This window comes from Crinia signifera, chromosome 12 (assembly GCF_055691185.1).
Source record: "Crinia signifera chromosome 12, ASM5569118v1, whole genome shotgun sequence".
NCBI lineage: Eukaryota > Metazoa > Chordata > Amphibia > Anura > Myobatrachidae > Crinia > Crinia signifera.
This window is the reverse complement of record NC_139228.1, coordinates 35201034-35228491: the sequence shown is the minus strand read 5'-3', so window position 1 is coordinate 35228491 and position 27458 is coordinate 35201034. Positions and strand designations below refer to the sequence as shown.

At 44.7% G+C, this 27458-nt stretch overlaps 1 protein-coding gene across 6 annotated transcripts in view; it reads right to left on the bottom strand.

Moving 5' to 3' along the window:
- The window catches only part of SYNE2 (spectrin repeat containing nuclear envelope protein 2), a 351025-nt gene that overhangs the window by 24842 nt on the left and 298725 nt on the right, over positions 1-27458 (bottom strand). For 5 of the 6 annotated variants that reach the window (XM_083167022.1, XM_083167024.1, XM_083167026.1 and 2 more), the window contains 10 exons: positions 26835-27017; positions 23981-24118; positions 22009-22203; positions 20942-21221; positions 20726-20794; positions 19474-19583; positions 19270-19390; positions 16427-16638; positions 15408-15608; positions 14059-14187 (listed from right to left, as the gene is read on the bottom strand). In XM_083167022.1, the coding sequence (XP_083023148.1) occupies positions 14059-14187; positions 15408-15608; positions 16427-16638; positions 19270-19390; positions 19474-19583; positions 20726-20794; positions 20942-21221; positions 22009-22203; positions 23981-24118; positions 26835-27017 (1638 nt within the window). The remainder of the gene's footprint in view (positions 1-14058; positions 14188-15407; positions 15609-16426; positions 16639-19269; positions 19391-19473; positions 19584-20725; positions 20795-20941; positions 21222-22008; positions 22204-23980; positions 24119-26834; positions 27018-27458) is intronic. The other variant, XM_083167027.1, reaches the window with a different exon arrangement.

Genomic DNA, 27458 nt, shown 5'->3' with positions numbered 1-27458 from the left:
AATTTTGAAATTTCACCTACACTTTGTTTTAATTCCTGTGAAACACCTAAAGGGTTAACAAACTTCCAAAATGCTGTTTTGAATACTGTGAGGGGTGCAGTTTTTGAAATGGCATCATTTATGGGGGTGTCTCACATACAAGTCCCTCAAAGTCACATCAGAACTGAACTGGTCCCTAAAAAAATCAGTGTTTGAAATTTTCTTGAAAATTTGAGAATTTGCTATTCATATTGTAAGCCTCCTAGTGTCCCAAAAAATTAAAAGGAAGTTGAAATAATGATGTCAACATAAAGTAGACATATGGTCTATGTTAGTTATTCACTATTTTGAGTGGTAAGATTATTTGTCTCACAAGCAGAAAATTTAACATTTTGCAAATCGCTAAATTTTCCATTTTTTCACGATATTTTGGTATTTTTCACAAAAAAACACAGACTGTATCGACCCAAATTTACCACTAATTTGAAGTACAATGTGTCACGAAAAAACAATCTCAAAATCACTGGGATAAGTAAAAGCAAAAAAAAGTTATCCCCACTTAAGTGAGACATGTCAGATTTGAAAAAAAGGGCTCTGTCAGGAACGCAAAAACTGGCTCTGTCAGGAAGGGGTTAACATAGTACAGGTGGGAAATTTTCGTCAAAGGAAAACAAGTAATAAAACACGAGGACATGCACTGAAACTGGAGGGAGGTAGGTTCAGGGGAAATGTTAGAAAGAATTACTTCACAGAAAGGGTAGTGGATAAGTGGAATAGCCTCCCATCAGAGGTGGTAGAGGCTAAGACAGTAGAACAATTTAAACATGCTTGGGATAGGCATATGAATATCCTTACAAAGAAATAAGGATTAAAAAGGGTTGAGTTTACCTGAAGGGTAAAAAAGGGGCAGACTAGATGGGCCAAATGGTTCTTATCTGCCGTCAAATTCTATGTTTCTCTGACATGCAGCAGGGACCACTGGAATCACATCGGGTATTAGAGCTGGGAATGCTGGGAGCTAGGCACTTCTTAATAATAATTAGGGGATACTGGCTCCTCCCCTCTAAGACCCACAATCCCCCAGTGAGAAAATTGTGCCAGGGAGTTAGGTCACAGTTTTTTCTGCTCCTGCACATTTTTCTAGCTTTTGCTATATACATAGATTTTTACATCTTTCGCTTGATAGCAAGTGTGAATCCCTTCCCCACTTATTGAAAGGTGTGGGTCCGGGCATTCAGCGCCCCTGGAGTTCCAGGTCGTCAGTTAGGACCTCGCTAAAGGTACCTGCCTGCACGGTTTCCGTGCTCCTGCCGCCCCTCCATCAAAGGGGACGCCAGTCACGAAGGAGAAGCCTCCGGTGGTGAGTAAGGCGCTGAGCGCACTTTCCACACGCCGTCCCCTGCTTCTCCGTCTGCCGCGCTGTGCGCGGGTCTCTGCAGCGTTGTGAGGACGCCGCCATCTTGCAAACCGCGCGTACCTGTGTACTAGTCCCACGCGGCAGAACTAAGTGCCGGAGGCATTACATGCGGTGAGCGCTAGCAAGCGGGTGGCTCTGGGCGCTGTCAGGACTGCACAAGCTGGCTAGGTAGGAGGGAGAGGGGACACGCTGTTACACGGAGGCGGGCATGGCGCGGCCATTACGCAGATACACAGTAAGGCTGACTCTTTCCTGTTCACAGGTGACTGCAGCTTAGAGGGCTCTAAAAAAAAAAAAAAAAAAAAAAAAGGTTTTATTACTGACACAGTGTTTTGCGCTGTATTGGTCTTGGTGTAACAGGGCTCATTCTCCTCCAGGTCTCACAGAACCCTGAGGTTTCTGGCTTGTGAGAGGTGTATCTGTACTCAGTGTGTGTGTGTGTGCAAGATCCTGTATCGCACGCTGTTGTTGGACCGGGCGAGCAGGGATCATGACGGGCAAGTCCAAGGCCTCTCAGAAGGTTTTCGCTTGTACTGTCTGTACAGCAAAGTTTTCTCAATACACAGCTGAGGGCAATGCCACTGTTTGTCAGTCATGTTCAGGTGCTGAATCTGCATCACTGGCGGGGTCTCAGGCGCCCCAGTGGGCCTCAACCTTAGTGGGTACTATGTCAAAACTCACTTCTGAATTGGCGCTGGCTCGCAGAGCAGAGCCATCTTGGGCTACAGCCCTAGCAAGGTCTGTGGAGGGGTTAGCTAACTCCATGAACAGACCAGAGAGGCCTTCTGCATCCAGCAATAAGCGTCCTTATCAGGCTATTATTGTGGAGGATGATTTAGAGGAGGAACAGGATCCATTTCACGAAATGGAAGATGGTGAATGGGAAGAGGTTCAGGATGTCATTCCTGAGGGAGAGCCTACACCTTTAGGGATAGAGGCTCTTATTATGGCGGTAAAGGAGGTACTTCGTTTACCGGACGATCCCAGACCAGAGCCGCAGGAATTTGATCTGTTTGGTGGGGTTCAGAAAACATCAGTGGTCTTTCCCTGTCCAAATCAGGATCAGCTTGTGGCTGCATGGAAGAACCCGGACAAACGGTTTCAGATTCCCAAGCGTTTTCCTTCTCTGTATCCCTTTGAGCCAACCGCCCTAAGCAGGTGGGAGACTCCACCTCCTGTGGACACCTCAGTTTCCCGTCTGTCCAAGAAGACAACTCTGCCAGTCCCGGGGGCTTCGGCCTTGAAAGATCCCTCAGATAGAAAGATGGAGGCCACTCTCAAGGCCATTTATGTAGCAGCAGGGACTCAACTCAGACCGGCTATAGTTTCGGCCTGGGTAAATAGGGCAAATGTAAAATGGGCGGAGCTAATCATTGAAGGATTGGAGACAGGTATGCCCATGGATGAGATTCGCTGCTTAGCTGAACACGTTAAGGAGTCTGCTATGTTCTTAGGAGAGGCGGCTAAGGATGTATCCTTGATCTCTTCTAGAATCTCAGCAAGCGCCATTTCTGCACGGAGAGCCCTCTGGCTTCGCTCTTGGCAGGCGGACGCGGAATCTAAAAGAGCTGTGGAGGGTCTTCCCTTTTCCGGGGACATCCTTTTCGGACCTGAATTAGATAAGTGGATCTCACAGGCGACGGGAGGAAAGTCGGCAAAGAGGTTTCCAGTCGACCAGAGGTTCCAGAGCCAGAGCCCGACCTCAGACTGCACCAAGAGTCCAGGAACCTAAGCCCCAGCAGAAGCAGGTGGCATGACGGTTTACCAGCTTCCGTAAACAGTTTACCCGTAGGTGCCCGTCTGTTGGCCTTCGGAACCCAATGGTTCTCCCTTTCGGAGGATCCTTGGGTTCGCAGGGTAGTGTCAGAGGGGTACCGAATTCAGTTCGATTCCACTCCTCCGGTACGGTTCTTCACAACGGCTCTGCCAACATCTCAGGAAAAGAGAACGAGCCTGTTAGAGGCCATTCGGATTTTGCTGGAGGCTCAGGTCATCATGCCGGTCCCAGCAGCTCAGAGGAACACAGGGTTCTACTCAACCCTCTTTGTAGTCCCCAAGCCGGATGGGTCAGTCAGGCCCATTCTCAACCTGAAGCCTTTGAACCTATTAGTCTCGTATCAACCATTCAAGATGGAATCAATCCACTCAGTGATTTCTTCGTTGGAGCCAGGGGAGTACATGATATCATTGGATATCAAGGATGCTTACCTACACATCCCGATTTGGATCTCTCACCAGGCCTTTCTTCGTTTTGCCATCGGTCGGGATCATTTTCAGTTCAGGGCTCTGCCTTTCGGATTATCGTCAGCGCCCAGAGTATTCACCAAGACTCTATCAGTAGCCGTCGCATACCTCAGATGTCAGGGGGTGACAATAATCCCCTATCTGGACGATCTCCTAATCAAGGCTCCAACGAGGGAGTTACTGGAGAGTCAGGCGAGGTTAACTACTCAGACGCTCACCAGCCTGGGGTGGATAATGAATTTCAAGAAATCCTCTTAAGTTCCATCCAAGAGGATCTTGTTCCTAGGTCTTTGGCTAGACACGGAGTCTCTGAGGGTCTTCCTGCCAGAAGACAAGATCCAGGCTATCTTGCTCCTAGTTCAGAAGATCTTACTTCCACAGAGGATCAGCCTACATCTGTGTACCCAGCTGCTAGGGAAGATGGTGGCAGCCTTCCCAGCTCTAACGTGGGGACGTTTCCACTCAAGACCGTTTCAGTGGGATCTTCTCAGAAAGGGTGCGGGCTCGCACCTGAATCTGCACAAAAGGATCCACTTGTCGGCCGAGGCAAGACATTCTCTTCTGTGGTGGCGACACAGAAGGAACTTAATAGAGGGTCGTCGGTTTGCAGTCCAGGACTGGATTGTGTTGACAACGGACGCAAGTCTCCGCGGCTGGGGGGCCGTAGTGCTTCATCTCTGCCTCCAGGGCAGGTGGGACCTGCAGGAGAGTCGCTTGTCCATCAATGTGTTGGAGATCAGAGCCATATACAATGCTCTGTTGGAGGCTCAGGAGTTCCTTCAGGGTCAACACATAAAGATAAGGTCGGACAATGCCACGGCAGTCGCCTACGTGAACAGGCAGGGCGGCACGAGGAGCAGCATGGCCATGAAGGAGGTAAAGAAGGTTCTTCAGTGGGCAGAACGGTCAGGAGCAATTCTGCTGGCAGTGTTCCTTCCAGGTCGGGAAAATCTAGAGGCCGATTTCCTCAGCAGGGAGGACCTTCACCCAGGCGAGTGGTCTCTCAACCCCGAGGTGTTTCGGGAGCTCACCGACAGGTGGGGAGTTCCCGAGGTGGATCTGATGGCGTCTCAGAAGAATCACCAGCTACCAGCATACGTGGCACGTACAAGAGACCCTCAGGCCATAGCGGCAGACGCTCTGTCGACTCCGTGGGAGTTCAGTTTTGTCTACCTGTTCCCGCCACTTCCACTTCTGGGCCAGGTGCTCAAAAGGCTCAAGAGGGAACCAGTGCAAGCTATTCTGATAGCGCCCTGGTGGCCTCGCAGAACGTGGTTTTCAGACATCCAGATGTTACTGGCAGACGAGCCAGTTCGGTTGCCCCTCAGACCGGATCTTCTTCTGCAGGGACCCTTCTTCCATCAGAATCTGCCACAGCTACATTTGACGGCGTGGCTGTTGAGACCGAGGTCTTGCGGGAGAGGGGAATTCCAAGAGCTGTAATCCCTACGATGTTAAGAGCTCGAAAGCCCGCCTCAGCAGCGCATTATCACAGAATATGGCGCTCATATGCGGGTTGGTGCGAGTCTAAGGGCTGGCCATTCCGAGTATTCAAATTGTCCCGCCTTCTGTTGTTCTTACAGAAGGGGTTGGATGGGGGTCTGAGACTGGGTTCTCTTAAGGTCCAGGTTTCAGCCTTGTCTGTTCTCTTTCAGAAGAGATTGGCCCTCATTCCTGAGATACAGACATTTTTTCAAGGGGTGCTTCGAGTACAGCCTCCCTTCGTACCTCCCACAGCTCCTTGGGATCTGGACTTGGTACTAGCCTTCTTGAGGTCTGAGACCTTTGAGCCACTGAACAGGGTGGAACTGAAGTTCTTGTGCTGGAAGACAGTACTCTTGCTAGCCCTTGCCTCAGCTCGCCGGGTTTCGGAGCTGAGTGCTCTGTCCTGTAAGCCTCCGTATTTAATTTTCCACGAGGACAGAGCAGAACTGCGTACCCAGGCCGGGTTCCTTCCGAAGGTGGTATCCTCATACCACATTAACCAGCCTATCGTGGTTCCGGCCTTCCAGGGAGATTCGCCAGAACAATCCTCCTTGGACGTGGTCAGGGCGCTTCGGATTTACGTCAAGAGAACCAGGTCTATACGCAAATCGGATTCCTTATTTGTACTCTATGACGCCTTCCGCAGGGGGTGGCCTGCGTCAAAACAGACAATTGCACGATGGATCAAGTGGACAATCCGTAGTGCTTATCTTCATGCGGGACAGGTACCTCCTGTCTCCTTAACGGCACACTCTACCAGATCGGTGAGTACGTCGTGGGCCGCTGATAGAGGGGCCTCTATCTCTCAGCTTTGCAGAGCGGCCACTTGGTCGTCTCAGAACACGTTTGTTAAGTTTTACCAGTTCGATACTTTTGCAGCTTCGGCTTCAACTTTTGGTCGTCTGGTTCTACAGAATCCCCAGCACTCTCCCTCCCGGGGCTTGGTCTTTGGAACCTCCCCGATGTGATTCCAGTGGTCCCTGCTGCATGTCAGAGAAAAGAGGATTTTGGTACTTACCGGTAAATCCATTTCTCTGAGATCAGCAGGGACCACTGGACACCCGCCCGGCTGTTGGATTCTGCCTGTTGTGGTTGCTGTTGCAGCCCGGTCCGATACCTGCGTGTTGTATGTATGGTTTTGTTGTTTATGGTTTTTCTGTAACCCTTTCCTCTGGTGGGCCAATTTCCTCACTGGGGGATTGTGGGTCTTAGAGGGGAGGAGCCAGTATCCCCTAATTATTATTAAGAAGTGCCTAGCTCCCAGCATTCCCAGCTCTAATACCCGATGTGATTCCAGTGGTCCCTGCTGATCTCAGAGAAATGGATTTACCGGTAAGTACCAAAATCCTCTTTTCTATGTTTCTAACTTCAACCATCCGATAATCTCCCTGACACTCACCACTCTGTACACATTGCCTCTTCTATTATTCACTCCCCTCTTCTAAACACTCATGAGCTCTTTAATTACTTCTCTACTTGTACTTTCACATCCACTTCCCATCACCAATACAAAAAACTGCAAACATCCACCTATCTCTATCTCTCCTTTCTAATCTTATTAGCTGGTGACATATCACCAAACCTAGGCCCCAACCACCTGACCCACCCAGATTTAATGGCTTCTAAGCCTAGAAATTCAGCTAACCTCATAAATATCACATGCCTCCCACCACACACCAAACAACTTACATGTGCCCTATTGAATGCACGCTCTTTTTGCAATACATTAACATCCATCCATGACCTCTTCATCTCCCACAACTTCAATCTGATGGCAATTACAGAAACCTGGCTCACACAATCAGACACGGCCTCGCCTGCAGCACTGTCACATGGTGGTTTCCACTTCACTCACACCTCTAGGCCTGGTAACTGTAAAGGAGGTGGAGTTGGTATATTACTGTCACAAGACTTCACATACTCAGTTCTCCCACCAGTTCCTTCACTCACATTTACATCATTTGAAGTACACTCCATTAGGGTTTTTTCCCCTTTCTCTCTGCGTGTTGCTGCTATCTATCGCCCACCTGGCCTTCCCAAATCTAAATTTCGGGAAGATTTCTCTGCCTGGCTCCCCCATTTCTTATCCTCTGACATCTCCACTATCATCCTGGGTGACTTCAACATTGCTATTGACACTCCACCATCTCTGCATGCCTCCAAACTCCTCTCTCTAACCTCCTCTCTTGGCCTCTCCCAGTGGTCCGACGCCGCTACTCATGAGGAAGGCGGCGCAAAATGGACACTCTGGATATAGGGTTAATAAAAAACAATATAAATTTATTCACCAATAAGACATTTTTTACACTTTTAAAAAGTGAGAACACCGGCCGGTGGCAATTTTACATATACAATAAAAAATAATAATTTAATAAATCACATGTAAAACGAGCATTAACATTAGCACAATATTCCTCTTTATATTGTGCTTTTGCAATTTTATCGCACAACGAGATACTTTTTGGGAAATGGTTATCCACATTTCACCTAGCCTTCCATTCGAGAAATGCAGATATTGAAAAAGGAATTCTAGGAGCTTGGTTAAGCATGCATAGGGTTAATATAAGGATTAGTGGCAGTCCTTTGTGAGATAGTATTAATCCCAACCTGCAGAGGTTTTGCGACTCTCACAATTAGCACTCCAAATCAAGCAGGCAGCTGGTTTCCAGCTAGTTGTTTATAACTCAGTCATTTGAACCATACGCATAAGCCTTTAGATGTTAGTAGGCAGACTGGTGGCTGATTTCCAGCCAGGTGTTAGTGCTCAGTCATTAAGCCATACGTAAGCTTTTAGTTGTTAGTAAGCTTTGTTTAAGAAGGTGAAGAAAATAAAGTGTATACTTATGCTCCGTCGGTGGTGATTTTGTAATCCACAGTGAGGGAGTTCTTTTTCAGTTACCCACGCCGCGAGCGGGTCTCCGGCTGCTCTATTTTTCTGTCAGCCTTCTCAGAGACGCACAGCTCCGGCTTCCGGGTTCTCCCCAAACGGCGGTGTCTCACGTCAGCGTGGTGAGGGACTCCTGGATGACGCGTTTCCCCGCCTCTTAGATTCTCAGCGGCTTCATCAGATAACGTCAGGGTGTATTGACCCTGATATTTATCAGGGCATGCGCCGCCCATCAGGGCGTGTACTCTGTTGTTTTGTTCAATCAGCAGCTCGCTGGGTTATTTCTTTTGCACATGCGCTTTACTTCTTAAACCAAGCCTCGATTTGAAGTCCGTTTTTATTCCTTGTAGAAAATATTTTATTATCGGACCAAGGCTCAATCTTTCGTATATTTTTGCTATATTGTGAGATTTTTATACTTTATATCCATATCTTAACCATGTAAATTTATAACTCAACAATAAAAAGCAGATTTTGATCATTTTTTCTAATATGTATCTATATGTCGCCACTACTCATTAGTTCAATTCTGCCCCTAAAGCAGTTTACATATTTGACACAGATAATAAATGAAGAAGCTACAATATATATCTCTTGGATGCACACAGTAGAAGGTAGAGACAATAATGGAATTGGAATTAAATGGAAATAAATAAAAATATTTATATTAAATAAAATAAAATAAAATAAATAGAAATATAAAAATAAAATAAAAAATAAAAATAAAAATAAAAAGATTGAGCCTTGGTCCGATAATAAAATATTTTCTACAAGGAATAAAAACGGACTTCAAATCGAGGCTTGGTTTAAGAAGTAAAGCGCATGTGCAAAAGAAATAACCCAGCGAGCTGCTGATTGAACAAAACAACAGAGTACACGCCCTGATGGGCGGCGCATGCCCTGATAAATATCAGGGTCAATACACCCTGACGTTATCTGATGAAGCCGCTGAGAATCTAAGAGGCGGGGAAACGCGTCATCCAGGAGTCCCTCACCACGCTGACGTGAGACACCGCCGTTTGGGGAGAACCCGGAAGCCGGAGCTGTGCGTCTCTGAGAAGGCTGACAGAAAAATAGAGCAGCCGGAGACCCGCTCGCGGCGTGGGTAACTGAAAAAGAACTCCCTCACTGTGGATTACAAAATCACCACCGACGGAGCATAAGTATACACTTTATTTTCTTCACCTTCTTAAACAAAGCTTACTAACAACTAAAAGCTTACGTATGGCTTAATGACTGAGCACTAACACCTGGCTGGAAATCAGCCACCAGTCTGCCTACTAACATCTAAAGGCTTATGCGTATGGTTCAAATGACTGAGTTATAAACAACTAGCTGGAAACCAGCTGCCTGCTTGATTTGGAGTGCTAATTGTGAGAGTCGCAAAACCTCTGCAGGTTGGGATTAATACTATCTCACAAAGGACTGCCACTAATCCTTATATTAACCCTATGCATGCTTAACCAAGCTCCTAGAATTCCTTTTTCAATATCTGCATTTCTCGAATGGAAGGCTAGGTGAAATGTGGATAACCATTTCCCAAAAAGTATCTCGTTGTGCGATAAAATTGCAAAAGCACAATATAAAGAGGAATATTGTGCTAATGTTAATGCTCGTTTTACATGTGATTTATTAAATTATTATTTTTTATTGTATATGTAAAATTGCCACCGGCCGGTGTTCTCACTTTTTAAAAGTGTAAAAAATGTCTTATTGGTGAATAAATTTATATTGTTTTTTATTAACCCTATATCCAGAGTGTCCATTTTGCGCCGCCTACCTTGTATTTTATTGTTTTTCTTCTAAAGAGGGGTTGAGTATCCCCTCTAGACGGCAGCAGGGACTATTTATTTCCAGCGCTCGGCTATCAATACGTTTTTGTTTCATGAGGAAGGCCACTGCCTTGACCTCGTTTTCACCAGGCTGTGCTCAGTCTCTGATTTTATGAACACTCCCTTCCCTCTCTCTGATCACAATCTCATTACTCTCTCACTCTCCTCCATTACCTCAAGCTCACTGACACAGAAATCATGCAAGCCTACTCTAACCCGCAGAAATACTAATGCTATTCATTTGCCACAACTTTCAACCTCCCTGCAACAACAGCTCTCACTAATTTCTACATTTACCTCTCCTGACTCTGCTGTTTCCCACCTCTACCAGACTCTTGAAACAGCCCTTGATGAAGTGGCTCCAGCTACCCATTATACCCCACGTAGGCTTAGATGCCAACCGTGGCACTCCAACACAACAAGACAACTACGAAATCAGTCACGTAAAGTTGAACGCCAATGGCGTAAATCTCGTAATATTACTGATTTCCTCACATATAAGACTAACTACCACTCCTACTGCAATGCTTTGGACACGGCCAAACAAACATACTACCAATCTCTCATCTCTTCTCATGCCACCAACCCTAGGCGACTTTTTAACACATTTAAGTCACTTCTGTACCCTCCCCCTCCTCCCCCACCGGCTACCATCAGTGCACAAGAACTTGCCTCCTACTTGAAGGACAAGATTGATAACATCCGAGATGAAATGGTATGCTCCACAACCTCTAACCCTCTTTCTGCCACACCTGAACCCTCTGGCACTTTCTCTTCGTTTGAGCCCACAAATGAAAAAGAAGTATCCGCACTCTTCTTATCCTCCTACTCTACTACCTCTCCTCTCGATCCTATACCTGCACAAGTCATTACAAATCTATCTCCTGTGCTTATTCCAACCTTAACTAAAATCTGCAATCTCTCTCTTGCTAATGGTACTTTTCCGTCTCTGCTCAAACATGCAGCGATTACTCCCATTCTGAAAAAACACAATTCTGACCCTAACTCTCTCTCTAACTATTGTCCTATCTCTCAGCTCCCATGCCTCTCCAAGCTACTCGAGAGACTTGTCTACTCTCGCCTAACAAACTTTCTTAACTCCAACACCCTATTAGACCCGCTTCAGTCAGGCTTTCGCTCTCAACACTCCACTGAGACAGCACTGTCTAAAGTGGTGAATGATCTGGTAACGGCTAAGTCTAAAGGCCATTACTCACTGCTTATTCTTCTAGATCTTTCGGCTGCGTTTGACACTGTGGATCACACTCTCCTTTTACAAACACTACACTCCCTAGGTCTTAATGATACAGCCCATTCCTGGTTCACATCTTACCTACCTGATCGCTCTTTCACTGCTCGCTTCTCTGACTCTACTTCCTCTTCACTACCTCTGTCAGTCGGAGTTCCGCAAGGCTCAGTCTTAGGTCCTCTGCTTTTCTCAATCTATACCTCCTCGCTTGGCAAACTAATCAGCTCCTTCGGATTTCAGTATCACTTATATGCGGATGATACTCAAATCTATCTATCAACCCCAGAGTTGTCACCAGTGGTTTTGGGCAGAGTCTCTGAATGTCTCTCTGCCATCTCACTTTGGATGTCTTCTCACCAACTCAAACTCAATATTTCCAAAACGGAATGACTTATATTCCCGCCAACTAAGAACAGTTACCATCCTGATATCTCCATCGCTGTTGACAACTCGACAATCTACCCTACCCCACAAGCTCGTTGCTTAGGGGTCACCCTCGACTCTGACCTGTCCTTTGTTCCCCACATTCAATCTGTCTCCAAATCATGTTACATGCATCTAAAAAAACATATCCAAAATACGAACGTATCTCACACAAGACACTACTAAATCTCTTATCCATGCACTCATTATATCCAGCATTGATTATTGCAAAAGTCTCCTAACTGGACTTCCCAAGAACAGACTCTCACCACTGCAATCCATTTTAAATGCTGCTGCTAGGCTGATCTTCCTTGCAAGACGCTCATCGTCTGCTGATCCGCTCTGCCAGTCCCTCCATTGGTTGCCTGTATATTACCGTATTCAATATAAAACACTTCTACTTGCATATAAAGCTATTAACCATACTGCACCAGCATATATCTCTGCACTTATCACACAATATCTCCCATCTCGACCACTCCGCTCTGCACAAGATTTGCGTCTCTCATCTGAGCGGATCACTAGCTCCCATTCACTATTACTCTCATCGGGCTGCTCCCATCCTATGGAATGTCCTTCCATGCACAATTAGACTCTCCGCTAGCCTCCAAACTTTCAAGCGTTCCCTGAAAACTCACCTCTTCAGGCAAGCCGATCATATTTAAGTTCTACATGCATAACCCTCTGAGGCACTTATGTATTATATAGCTTCCCTTCTGGACTTGTAACTTGTTGGGACTGCTATGCTATTACTGATGCCTGTCCTTGTGTTTCCCTCCTATATACCTAATAGATTGTAAGCCTGCAGCAGGGCCCTCTAACCACCAAGTCTGTCTGTTACCCAGTTTATTTTATCACTGTCTACTATTGTAAAGCGCAACGGAATCTGCTGCACTATATAAGAAACTGCAAATAAAAAAATAATAAATAACAGTATTACAGATTACAAACAAATACATACAGTAGTATAGTACAATGTGTCCAATTATGACGGGAAGAAATTGCATTCTGATATCCATACATCCGCATGTCAAAACGATTACTCAATCTGACTTCAACATATCTGCAATGTGGGAGGTCCTGGTAATCCCGCCCACTGCTGCCTTGATTAACCTATGCCATGCCAATGTCTAAAATAAGACAATAAGACGGGCCAACGGTCGGGAACCCTATGGTCAGTATACAAGAGGTTGAAATCCCAAATGTTTGACTGCCCGACAGGCAAAAATCTCAACCAACAGAGGCTATTCTCCCTCGTGAGTCCACAGACCTCATAGATGGAGAATGGAACATGTGGCAAGGGCAGCAATCCGGTATACGGACTGTCGGAATCCCGACCATCGGCCAGTCATACCACGCCCCGTAGGAACAAATCTCATGATCTGTGCCACACACTCAGTTATGCCAAATGGGTCATTTTTAAAACCTGCAGAGGGTACATAAGAGACCTGAACGCCAACATTAGTGCCCTTTGCAACCAGTATGCACTTGTAATACAAGATGTGAGTTTTCAGTTCCATGAAATAGGGCCACACTTCGGGGCACAATTAGAATTGCATATCACCAGGCCCAACTGTGTATCATTTATAGAAGCTGAGAAGCCAACAGACTTCCTACCTGAACAAACCGAATCACAGAGAATCACAGAGACGCGTGTGAGTCTTGGATCAGCAGCTCTGTCGGCACAGCAGAGGTTAACTCTACAGGTCTATATATAGCTGCAGCATGGGAGCAAATATAGAGTGGTATGCAGCCCCGCACTCTAACTTTATCCTGTGGAGAGGTCTGAATAGAGCAGAAGCTGCAATAATGTGACTCATCTCTGGTAGATCAGCAGCACAGGATTCCCCAAAACACACCAGAAAATAGCACTACTGCTAAACAGCAGTACTGTATGCAATATATACCTACTAGGAAGCCCGCTCCAAGCAAACTCTTCAAAAGCTATTCTGCTGCCTTGTGATTGCCTCTGTGTTTGTGCATGTGTGAGGGAGAAAGATGATTTATTGCAAATGCCAGGTCGCTCCTGGGCCGGAACTGGATCCAAACCCTGGGGTGTTCATAGTTACCTGTCCCTAAGCATAATTCAATTCCTTGTATTCTGCATGTTACATGCAAGTTGCACTATCTAAGCTTCCTATAATAAAGAGGAATATTTGAAACAGGACTGGTTCCTACTGTATGTCGAATGGCAGCTTCTGATTGGTGAATCACTTACAACACTGTTCCAGTTTGCAACAAGGCTGTGAAAAGAATCAGGGAGCCAGAAAAATGCGGTACCATCTCCTGGGAAGAGCTGCTAAGAGTCAGCTCAAATCAGCTGGAAATGCAGATCTAACAAGCTTCTTCTAGGTTAGCTAGTGGTTGGGTTTGGCAGACAAAACTTACCATATTGAGCTTAACCATAAATGTAAGAATCACCCATCTCACATACAGTACACTCTTCCATTGGTGGGAAAACACATGGGGGCTGAGACTTGTGGTGTTTAATGCGAGTGCTTAAGTCCACAGTTTACACAATAACATGAATCTCTGAACTTACCATTAGCTGCTTCTGACTCTCCTGCAAGGAATGAGGGTCTCCACTGCAATCTCTCAGCCGATATTTCAGTCTCCGATCCTCCGCCTCGGTCAGCCAGAGTAACAGCTGATGGCTCCGCTCTTGGAACTCCTACAAAAAGCAAGCTCTGTAAATAGTGTGCCACAATGTAGACCACTGTACTGGCACCTGTCTGAGGCTCTTCTGACTTGCATTCTTCAAATGATCATCTATACAGAGTTATGTTCATTAGGATGTCAGACCGGACTCAGGAATAACAGCCAATGATTGCATTATGTCACATGACATTTATCGGTGACTTGTTGGTTCAGTGCACAAAAAGGATGCCGCCAATGTGTACAATAAGTGATCCACCCACATCTGAATCTCCATGACGATAGATCCGGTTAACGCTCCTGGACTGACCTTGTGGTTAAAGCCCCAACAATATTTTTAATGATATCGTTGCCTCTTCGGAGCAATCTCATTTATATTATCGCTAAAGCCGTATACGCACTAGGCGTTTTTGCCCAGCGTGTAAGAGAAATGATGATGGAAATAATCGCTCAGTACATACAAACTAGGCAATTGTCACCCGTCCCAGTGATTTTCACAGGGGGTGAACCACTTTCCTTAGTACAAGACTATGTATGGCGGCGGCCATGATGCGGGAGGGTGCACTGGGGGATTTTGAGTTCAATAACTCAAATAACCAAAGGTGAGCTGTGTGTATGGGCCTTTAGTGTGTGTGTGCCCCATATTGTCACAGATGCACTCTCCTGCTGGTTGTTAATGATGTCCTTCATTGTGCTGCTTGTACATACGACAGAGGACATGGCTAACTAGGGCCACACTGCAGAATACAGTATGAGTGACTCATAGCAAGCATCATTATGCTAATCCTGGAGTTTATACCAGTTCTACGGAGACAAAGATAAAGAAAAAGCTAAAGTATCCAGCACACTATTTGCAAACGGACATAAGTCCAAAGTACTGGAATTGCTCCAGGCGACTCAGCCAATATGAAGCAAAACTGACAGGTTTATGAAGACATATCTGTAGCTTTATATATATTATAGTTTACATAAAGCATTGTGATCATGACATTGTCACCTATGGCAAGATATCGCCCAAAAACCGATGTTAAAAACACACACAAAAAAGAATACATATACTAACATAATGACTACAATACAGATGTGGGTGTCTGTGCCCAGAGTAGCCACAATCGGTGGGATACATAGCAGCCTCAGTAAGTAGTATAAAGATATTATCTGGCCCCACTATAATCCTGGGAGCTCTGCTGTGAGAGGACTGTTCCTCATTACAGGTAAGTGGGCCCTTCAACTTACCTCACACTGGAGCAGGTCACTCTGTAAGATCTCCCGCCACTTGTCTCGCTCATTACACACTTTGTCCCAGCGTGAATTCACCTTGTGGAGCCTGCTCAGAACATTCCTGCATTCTGTCTCATCCGCCGGTTGGAACTCTTTACTGCTCAGGTTTGCCGATAGAACCAGAGGTTTATAATGATCAAAGGCTTTTAAAGTGTCCTGGAAGAATTAGAGAAATATGTAAACAAATGAAGGAGTGGGTATGGATCATTTGGTCTAAAACAAGTTGGTCGACATGGGACTAGGTCGACACGAGTCTAGGTCAACAAGTCATTAGGTCAACACAAGCATTAGGTCGACATGGGCAAGGTCGACAGTCAAAAGGTCCTCATGGGGGGGTTTCCACTGTTTTTTTTTTACCCGAATGTCGACACAGTCAACATGTTCACAGGTTAAAGTGCACCGCTGCGCTCGCCATGCTTCGGGCACACTATTTTATTCTCCCACCACGCCCTAGTGGATGGTAGGACATGAAATACCTCCTGACGGCACATGTTATGTAGCACCGTGTCCCCTCACTAGGCTCGGCACACTATTTTATTCTTCCACCACGCTGTACTGGATGGTAGGGCATGATATACTACCTGTCAGCACATGTTGGCTCAAAAAACAGTGAAAAACCCCATATAAACCTTTTGACTGTCGACCTAGACCATGTCGACCTAATGCTTGTGTCGACCTAATGCTTGTGTCGACCTTGACCCATGTCGACCTAATGATGTTGACCCAATGCTTGTCGACCATCATGTTGTACACCAAACGACCGTATCTTGAAGGTGTATGATTAAATAAAAAAGTGTGCGGGATTCTTATACGGACAAGATGTTGGCAAGTTTGCAGTTGAATTTAAAGTGCAATGTTTGGGCAGTGGTGGGTTTTGCCTTACTAACCCATTACCACTTTGAATTTTACTAGAGTTTATATAGCTTAACAGAACACATAGCAATAATCAGAAGCAGCACCATAGGACTGCCTACCTTAAGTCTCTTAACTTTCTGTTCCAGATCTTGGATTGTAGATGCCAACCTCAGTTTTCTGGCATGGTCAAGGTCCTTTTCAGTTTTATCCAGCCAAAGCGTGATGTTATCCAAGTCACTGTTTAGCTGGTGCCACTGCTGCAGACTCTGCTTCATACGGAGCTCATTACTTAAGCTTTGTGCTTGAAGAATTTCCCAACGTTCGATAACCCCTGAGCAGAGATTTAAAGCACAATACTTTACATGCAAATACCTTGCAGAACAAAAAGACAATGCTGTATTGGTTACCGTGGAAACAAAAATACACTACACAAAATGAAAGTTGCTCAATCACTTTATAAGTGATGCCAGGTGCTATAAAAGGAGCGGTTATTGAAAAGAAGTGAAGTGTAGTGATCCTTATTATTACAGCTCTGTTATAGCGCTACAATGTATTACTAAGGTGTGATGGATTGGCCGCAGATACACTGTTGCAATGTTGTTATTGGGTCTCCGCTGCCTTATTTCCGTTACATTTACTGATGCATTTTCTTTTCATTTTTTGTTTTACCCACTGATTTGATGGCATAGTGTCTCTTATGGTGCCAATACACTAGGGCAATTGAGTGAGATTTGATATCGCGCTTGGATTTCACTTGAAGCTCCCAGTGCGATAAAATCGCATCTGAGCGGCTTTTACCCTCATTCGATTCGCATACAATCATGCAATAAAACGCATGCCCCATATGAACTGAAATCGGGTGATGTAATGAGGGCTGGGCTATCTGGGGGTATATAAACTGACAGATCACACATCGCATTGCGATAAATTGCATGTGTTTAAAACGGATTCAGTATTGAATCCCGGCGGTCGGGATCCCGGCGTCCGGAATCCCGACAGCCGAAATGCCGACAAGGGAGGGACGTGGATCGCCCCCCCTTGCAGGCTCGCTGCGCTCGCCACGCAGCGGGCCCGATGCCTCGCTACGCTCGGCACGCTATTTTATTCTCCCTCCAGGGGTGTCGTGGACACCCCAGGAGGGAGAAAGTGTCGGCATTTCGGCGGTCGGGATTCCGGCGTCGGGATTCTGAACGCCGGGATCCCGACCGCCGGGATCTTAACTGCATCCCGTTTAAAACCACATGCGATCACACATGCGATGCGATAATTATTATGTGCAGCACATATCTTGAGATGTGAGATTCGAACAGTGTGGCCGCGCATCACATCGGGGGACACATTCGATTTATCGGACCGATGAGGTCAAAATCCAATGATTGTATGCAATATCACCCTAGTGTATGGGCAGGGTTATTCTAAATTGTTTTATGTGCACTGTATATGTAAATTGCCTGGTAATGCCCCAGTGGCCCCCCCCGGATGAGCGGAGCGGGTGATGACGTCATCTCCCCTCTGGGCGGCGGCCTTGCACAAGGAGTCTCTCTCTCTCTCACTGGTTTATTATAAAGGTATGTTATTTTCCTGTAAGTCTGTATCCTGAGGAAAGTTGAATAAACTGAAACGTTGACTGCAGCAGTGGCGTCCTACACCTGAAATCTGTTCTCTAAAAGTCCAGTGAGTGCCACCTACTCCTGTTTTGCTATTTTGAACACTGCCTTGTGTTTGATAGAAGGCCCCATGGTTCTTCTCTACAGGAGGGACTGTACTTCTGTACACAGGGGGCTTGATTCAGATGTGGTTGGAGGTGCGGCACATGTGCAGTAGGTTTCCTACGTCATTGGACACAGTATGGCTGCAGTGTGTCGGTGAATGACCGTCTGCTGCTGTCTGAGGCAGGGAGCAGGCAGTGATGGACACTTTCTTGCAAAACAGAAGCAGGAGTGCCAAGGACAGCTCCTACAAAGAAGCCATTCCTGCGGCGGTCAGCTTGTGCATCAGTCACACAGAAGACCGATGGTGTCACTGATGACTTCATGCGGTGTTCTAGGATGCGGCACAGATCACTAATGCAGGCAGGAGGCGTCTACTTATATCAGACGTATCCTGCTTCCTCCATGTAAGCAGCTGTGATTACACGTCCAACCACATATCAATCAGATCCAGAAATTATCCACAACTCACAATCAACCTTATTTAATGTAATTAAGGCCCTTATTCTGGTTGGTGCGGATATTCCCGCTTGCGTACGGGCCGCCGATGTTTATCTTCTGCGCATGTGCAGAGGTCACTCTGCGCATGTGCAGGCGATTTCGCCGCAAGGATTCTCTATACGCCGCACAGGGGGCGTAGAGGGGCGTGAGGGGCTACTTATCCTCATTACCCTATGCATACGCCCCGCGTTTCATGGGCGTTCCCATGCAAACGCGGGGCGTATGCATGGTAATGAGGCCGTGACGCGTGGGTACAGGGCGGGCATCTGACATCGCCGGATGTCAGCTGCCCGCCCCCATACAAGATTTCACACGGACAAGTGTCCGTGTGGTCTTGTGTTGCGGGACCTGGTGGAGCGTGCGGCCCTGCATTCGATGTTCGGCGACCATCGAATGCAGGGGCTGCTCCCACCATGGAGGAGGCGTATCCCCGTCCAATTTCATGCGGATCGCCACATATCCGCGTACGGACGGCCGTGGCGATCCGTATGGAAGGCGGGGATTCGCCTGCACGGTCGGAGCCGCATATGCGGCTCCGGCCGCACCAACCAGAATAAGGGCCTAAGTGCTACATTTCTCTATACTAGCCCTACTTCCTCATTACGGCATATCTGAAAAAGAGTAGACTGCTTCAATTTTCCTCTTTTTGCCGTCATTAACATGCTGTAGGTGTTCTTTGTTGATGCCGCGCAATAGTTGCTTTACATTTACACCAGACAATCATACTGTTGGAGACTTGTTGAATATTATACCTGAATGTGTTTCTGGCCTATCCAATCTGGGAAGCCCCTTGTTCTCAATCTGCCCATTTATGGAACTTAATGTTCTATCATCTTTCTCCGCAGTACTGCTGGAAGAGGCCATCTGAACACTCTATAAATATAAATGACAGGATTACTTGATGAACCGCACAATTTTCAGATTCTGTACTTCCAATCAACAAATATACAACTTACAGAAGACTGATTTAATGAAGTGCCACCTCCCGTCGTAGCTGAAATGAATCCCTTAACCATTTCACTTTGTTCTGGAGAATGCCAAGATGGAGTTTGTAAGTCGGATTTTCCTTAAAAAAAAAAAAAAATTCAAAAAATTAACAATAATTCAGAAGGAATCTGGGAAGCGGTGGCATAGAGCACTGGTCAACTTTTTGTCTTGTAGGCATCACCATGCATCTCACAAACTTACCAACAGCAGCATTCAAAGGAAGAACAAGGACACAATGCCAAAATAAACATTATATGATATTTAAAAAGACAAAGCTGATGTAACAGGTTAGATCACTAGTATTTAACAAACAGTAGAACATAGGGATGTTCTTAAAACCCATGCAAACTCCAAAGAAACAAAGGTGATGGGTTAAAGCCAAGTCTTTTAAGGTTGGAAGTAGTAAATAATGGCTAAATCAACAACATTGTATACACAGAGAGTGAATCAGTGTGTATATTCATTGTCACAAAGAGAATAAATACATTCTCTTAGCAAGGCTGATCGAGAAGAGAAATAAGAAGAAAACAAATTCAATTTGTAATACAGGTTGAGTATCCCTTATCCAAAATGCTCGGGACCAGGAGAATTTTGGATAACGGATTATTCCGTATTTCGGAATATTTTAATATTTCAATGATTTATTTTGAAGTATCTTGCATTTATGCTGTATAAACACATAATATACACACAAATATATTTTATTACCACATAAAATGCGCACAAATATATTTTAATTGTTCAAAAAAACAAGGTTTCAAAACGTGAAACAAAATGTGTGTACTATCTCAGCACTGAATTTGAATGCCAAGCAATCATTGTCTTGCACATATATAGTGCCAGTTACATATCATGTCCCCAGTGATGCTGTTACAAATGTCCCCAGTGAGTTTTTAGCAAAAAAAAAAAAAAAAATTTCACTTTCTGGAATGTCCGTATTTCGGAATAATTCGGATAACGGATATTCGGATACGGGATACTCGACCTGTACTTTCATATCTCCCAAGCACATGACCAAACACCCTGACTATTGGATGAATATCCGGTTGGCCATAGTAGACGAGTTTGCCACAATGGACATCATGGAATGTGATTTGGGAAATATGGTGCGGACACAAAAGCAAGAGCGGAAACGGCGCAATGAGGGGCATGAGGGTGGAGTAAGCGTGCATCACAGCAATAGTGCCAGGTTGAGACACATGCACTGGGCAGGGGGCCTACCAGAAGATGCTTGGACAGTTTTTGTTGTCATTATGACATAGGCTTCAGGATTTTCAGGAATTTCTACATCTGAAAGAAAATAATTTAATTTGATTCCTCAAATGCAATGAGAAATAGAAAAATAAAAAAAATGTACAAAGGATTTTTAACAGCAATTCAGAAAAAAAAAACAGAAAATTGTGTGAAACTACGGTTAATCAATATTTAGATATTTACCTGACAGAGGATTATAGTAGGTTCCTCCTTCTTCGTTGTCATGCATAGAAGATCCACCAACATCTACAGTTGGATCCCATTCTAGGGGGATGGAATCCACGCTGACAGGAGTTTCACGACCAGATCTCTCATGTGGAAGGGTCGGGGGCATCAGGTGGCACAGAGACTGATGGGATGTCTCTACATCCGGCATTGTGGTATGCCATGAGGTATTTTGCATCTCTCTAGAATCTTCTCCATCCGTATCATTTTCAGACGTTTCTCTGTCTTCTTCTAATCTCTTTATAGTGATAACACAAAAATAAATCAAAATGACATCATACACACATAAATTTCCCTCACATACATTTTATATAACTATTTTTTATGGCAACATCGTTTCTCAAGACTTCATAAGAATTTAGTTTTAAATGTAAAATAAGAAATTGATGAAGCACAACCTGAGCTTAGCGTCATGGGTTCAACTAAACATGGTTCCTCACCTCTACTTTGGTTCCAAAAGATCAACTTATAAATGGCACAAAAGCCAGATAAATGCAGGTGTTCTATACTGTACTACCAGAACACACAATGACATTATTTTAAGACTAATGGGGGTATTCTGATACTCGGAACTATCAGCCAACACCTTTTCCAATTTGGCTCTTGGAAAAGCCAAATCTGCTTTCGCAGAAACGGGCACAAAATTTTTGAATTAGCTGCTGTTTTCTTTAAAAAAGAAGATTGCTCTATTCAATGTTCTTTTATTTCTGACCAAATGTGATATTAGATCTATTCTACGTGAAAACGGACGATATTTATGAGGATTGGAAAGATCGGTCAGAATTGACTGTAAAAACTTATCTGACTTAAGGAAAGAAAACCTTGTTCTACTCCATGCTATTCTTAGCATATTTATTTGAATTCCATCTACTGGTCTTCGCTTTACCCAGCAAATCTGCAATTTCATGGACCAATCTTACTTTCCATAAAGTTGTACATATATATGTGGAATTTCGGCAACGTCTACATTGAGCTATGACCTGATAGCAAGCCAGCAAACCCAGCTGAAACACAACAGGGCTTACCAAGTCTCTCGATGTCAGTCTCTCATGGAACCTATACACACGTCCAAAAACTTCTTGACAATATCTGTGAATCTCTTCAAGCTCATCCTCAATAACCACAGCATCCATAGCCTCGCTCTTCTGGATTAATTGCTCCCCAAAAACGATCAACTGGTCAATTTTGTTGGCGTTCAGTGTAATTTCTTGTTTGAAACCCTACAGAGACCAGAGAGAGGTGTTTTTATAACATGAAAGTAAAAAAAGGTCTTTAATAACATTCAGCTATGTCCCCCCATTGATATTTTTGTAAACACGAAAAGTACAAGTTAAAGCACCATTAGGCCGAAAATAGAATTTGCCTTATTTCCCAGACCTTCAAAGAATGAATGAAGGTATCAGACATTGTATTATGCCATTGCACAGGCAAGTACAAGCTGCTGTTTTTGATTATATGCCAATTTCTACAAAAGGAGGATAAATGAGGCTACCTGTCGTGTCCTTCAATGGCATGAGTGACAGGAAGTCTATTGTGTGAAGGGAAAAACAACCCTCTCCCCCCACCACAATTCTTTATTATACAGCAACAAAAGTTTGCTAAAATGTCACCCAGTGATGCAGGACAACTCCATACCAGTAGAAAAAACAAATAATATATATATATATATATATATATATATATATATATATATATATATATATATATACACACACACACACACACACACACCTTTATGGTATGTAATTATATATTATTCATTTAGTTTTTTTGGACTTAAGTCTTTATTGGGACGTAAGTCTTTATATATTTTGTAAAATTCTTGTATGTAGGTTCCTTTTATTTATTCAAAACACATCCTATAGCACATTCGGTTACCAGATTCACATTTATTGAGAGGAGGTACATCCAGCTTTATTGAGAGGAGGTATGTACCTATAAATATTCATTATTAAACCTTCTAGGAAAATCGTTTCTTTGACTAAAAGTTGTATAAAAATTATAGGGTAGTAGAGCTCCTATACACTACAAGGATAAAGAACATCAAAGATTATCAAAGATAATCAGAATAAACCAAAAAGGTATATTTAAATAATTATCCCTTTCCGTTTTTCGACCTCACCAACATTCCTATCTTTTTTTTCAATCTTTTTCTTCTTCACCATTTTCAATTTGCCTCAAAAAAAAATTCAACTCTATTTTTAAGAACTCAATGTCTCACATGAATTGATTTGTTGTAAATGAAGTCCATGTTCCATTTCTGTACATTGATATTAATGTTTATAGATGATAAACTGTTCCCCTGATGAAGTCTCTACAGACGAAACGCGTTGGTTAACATCACTTTTGGAACTTGTGGACATTTACATTTACTGTATAGGCGCTACATCACTATTGGGGAGTGTAAAAAGCACCCGCGATGTGCTGCCGATGGGTCCAATCCGACAGATTGAACCTGCAGCAGGTTCAATCTGTAGGGTCCGACATGATGCGCACAAGACTGCGCATCGTGTCAGATGAGGTGTCAAACGCATCCAATTTGGGCCAATTTCTCAGCCAGATCCATCTGGATCTGGCAAAATTGTCCCAAATCGGACAAGTGTAGAGTCAAGCAATTTGTATTTTCACTTTCAAGCTCATTGGTTAGGTGTGTGTGTGTCCCTACACCCACCCACGAGGAAGAAGCTGGGAGAACTACATCTCCCAGAAGTCCTCTCCCCTCCTAGCAGCCCCCTCTCCTGTGTTAAGATGGTGGGAAGCCGCGAAGACCACCAGAGGTGTAAGGATCTTTTTTTTTTCTCTTCCATATGACGCAGGGTTTTCAGCTTTTCTTTTTTATTGGAAATCACTGGTATTGGGAACACGCAAACCACGGTAAACCAAAATTGGGCAATTTTTTTTTTTTTTATTAAGTTACTACAAATAAATACACATGGAAAGAGCACAAGACAACAAAAGACTATGGGCTGATTTGCAGATATGACCACTAGTACTTACTACTAGTTGCTGCATTTTCTCCTCAATGTCGCTTTCTGAGAAATGTTCCACATTAGTGAGCTGCAAGTCCATCTCAGTCAGCCAGACCAGGATGCTGTCTCTGGTCCCCTCAAAGTCTTCTCTTTGGCTGGTAAAGTGCTGAAGACAAAAGAAACGATTAGCTGCTGAAGGAGAGAGGACAGATAAACCCCTTTCATATGCATAAAAGGGCACCTACAGTATATCATAATTCTATCATCTGAAAAAAAAAAAAAAACATTCAACGGACAAAATATTAAACTAGAGTATCAGACATGAATGAGTGAACGGAAATGTTTGATGAGTGACAGATTGCTGTAACGTTGTTCAGTTACAATTTCAGTGGCTAATGCAGACACCATTTATGGCATTGATCAATATCAGCCATGTCCAAACTATGGACCTCTGTTGTGAAACTACACATCCCAGCATGCCTTGCAATATTTTCAGCTTTAACTAATAGCAAAACTATGGCAAGGCATGATGGGACTTGTAGTTTCACAACAGCTGGAGGGCCATAGTTTGGACATGCCTGGTCTACATAATCTAGTCTTATGGGTATATTCATCTTTTGCTACGCAATAGTTGTGTGGGTACAGTGCTTAGCCTTTGTAGATTGCCCCTTAGCACATTGACAAATGTGCTGGGAACGGGTCATTGGATCGACCAACTTTAGGTCAACATATATTGGATCAACCAACGAAGGTCGACATCTGAAATAGGTAGACTAAGCTAAGGTCAACAGGTTTGGAAGTTCGACACAAGCATTAGGTCAACAATAGCAAGGTCGACAGTCAAAAGGTCAACATGAGTTTTTCATGTTTTTGCCCCGCATGTAGACACGGACACCGTCATGCTTTGGGCACACTATTATACACTCCCTGCACACCCTAGTGGATGGTGGGGCATGAGTAACTGACTGTCGGCACATGCCAGCTCATTAGAACGTGAAAAGTCATGTCAATCGTTTGTCTGTCGACCTTGCCATTGTCGACCTAATGCTTGTGTCGAACTTGGCCATGTCCACCTATTTCAGGTTTAAACATAAGGTCTGTCTACCTTCAGTGGTCGGCCCAATTTGAATTTACTATCTAAACTAAAAGTCAAACAAACTAAAAGCAAAATAATCATGGAATGATGAGAATGAAGTCAACACATTTTATTTTAGAACCACAGACACACACACACACACACACACACACACACACACACACACAGAGCTACTTCAACAAGTCACAAGAAGATCTAAGCAGCACATAAGTAAAAGCCTTTTCTAGAAGAGGAGTTTAGCACAAATTAGATAAATGGTGAAGGGCAGTCCCAGATATTAGCAGCTGACTTATTTGCCAAGTGTCAGCTGTAAAACCTGGCGCTATACATTGTGTTTATGTCCAATATTTATTAGGGCAATGCTTTTACTTACTAGAGCTGTAAAAGCATCGCCCTGTTAAATATCTGTCATACACACAATCAGCAGCAGTGAGTTTTACAACTTTATGTTTCGTATATAAACCTGAAGGTTTTACAGTGGCTGGTTTATCTTTCATGCCTCTGTATTAGTGTTTCTTATTCAAACTGTACCACACCACTGATGGTAGTAACATGCCAGCCCCATTGGCAGCTTTGATCTAGATCAGTGGTTCCCAACCTGGGGTACTCGTACCCCGGGGGTATGCTGCAGACTGGTTGGGGGGACTTGAAAATAAAATTGGTAATGCTGGAAGAAGAAGTCTCCTGATGGCGGAAGAAGTCTCCCATTGTTGTGGAGACTAACCACAGTGTGTCACTTCTGGTGTATCACTTCCATCTTCCCCACACTGACACGGGTGCTGGAAGCATGACATGCTCGCAGGGATGTCCACCCTCCCCTCGCACGCTGCGACCCCCGCATGGCTGCAAATGGATGTTTCGCAAAAACATCCATTCGCAGCCTTTGGGACGAGGACCACATAATTCGATGTTCGCCGACCATCGAATGATGTGGAAGGAGCACGCAAACCTAAGACAAGAAAAACCTCTCAGGTGCCTTAGGTGTCCGTGCACCCTGTGCGAGGACAGGGAGGGCAGCTGGCATCCGGTGATGTCAGCTGCCCGCTCGGCAGCCGCGTCACTGCATCATCACCATGGGAACGACCAGCGTTTGCATGGGAACACCCATGAAATGCTGGGCGTTCCAATAGGCGTGTTGATCCGCCGCCGCCCCCCTCACGCCCTCCACCCACACTGTGCCCGTTTGCATCCAGCGTCTGCACATGCGCAAAACATCGGTCCTCCGTGCGAACACGCAGAGGAACGATTCAACCAGAATAAGGTCCTTTGCCATTAGCAGATCCCATTACCTTATATATGAATTTCTCCGCGCATAACTAGAATTGTTAGCACATTTGGACCGGGCCATTGTTACCTTTAGTTTCAGGACATTGTATATTATTTATTTGTATCATTATCACCTTAATGTAAAAGCGCTGCATAATAGGTCTCCATAAAGAATAATAATGAACAAATCTGTCATACTATTACACTGTGACCTTGAAGATCGTATTTTGGTTAGAAATGAGCACGATAAGTGACAATGTGGGAGGCCCTGGTGTAGCCCCCAATGCAATGTGTCCCCAGGTGTCTGCAAATATCCAGCATTGCACAGTAACATAATGTTATGTGAACGCCCATCTAAGCAGGAGAGGATTTCCAGAGTCTTACAGAGATTACTGGCTTAGCCCATGCACCAAGTAGGGGCCATTTTATCAAGCATCCAATTAACCAACCATTATTTTTAGACTGTGGGAGGAAACCTACGCGAACGTGGGGAACATACAAACTCCATTCCGTGCCTCACCTTGAGCCTCCTCAGAACTGCAGCCACTCTCCTCTGCAGCTGGTCCCACCTCAGATTTCCCTCATGCACCATCTGCTTCAGCCTGCTGGCGGCGTCTGTGCGGTTCTCTCTGGCAAGTCTCCTGTACTGCTTATTGATCAGCTCTAGGTGAGTAAGACGCTCATGGATCTGTCTCTGGAAAGCCTGCAATAAATCATTCAGAGCAATTAATATGAAAAAGAAAATCTCAGTATCACACAGGTAAAACACGGCATGGAAATAAGTAGCAAATTACAGATGTAGACATGCACGGCTTTGCCGCGATGCGTCCTACTCGTGGCAATGCTGGTGCGTCTAGTGTGCCCGTGACTATAATTTGCTTGTGCGCGATAGGAATACACAGCTGCGCCTGATCGCAGCCCTGCTTATTAAGTCACACCATGCTATGGTATACACGGCACATCAGTATTGGGCAGTACGGACGGTGTAATGGTTAGCATTACTCCCTCACAGCACTGAGGTCATGGGTTCAAGTCCCACCATGGCCCTAACTGTGCGGATTTTGTATATTCTCCCCGCACTTGCGTGGGTTTCCTCTGGGTACTCCCATTTCCTTCCACAATCCCCCAAAATATACTGGTAGGC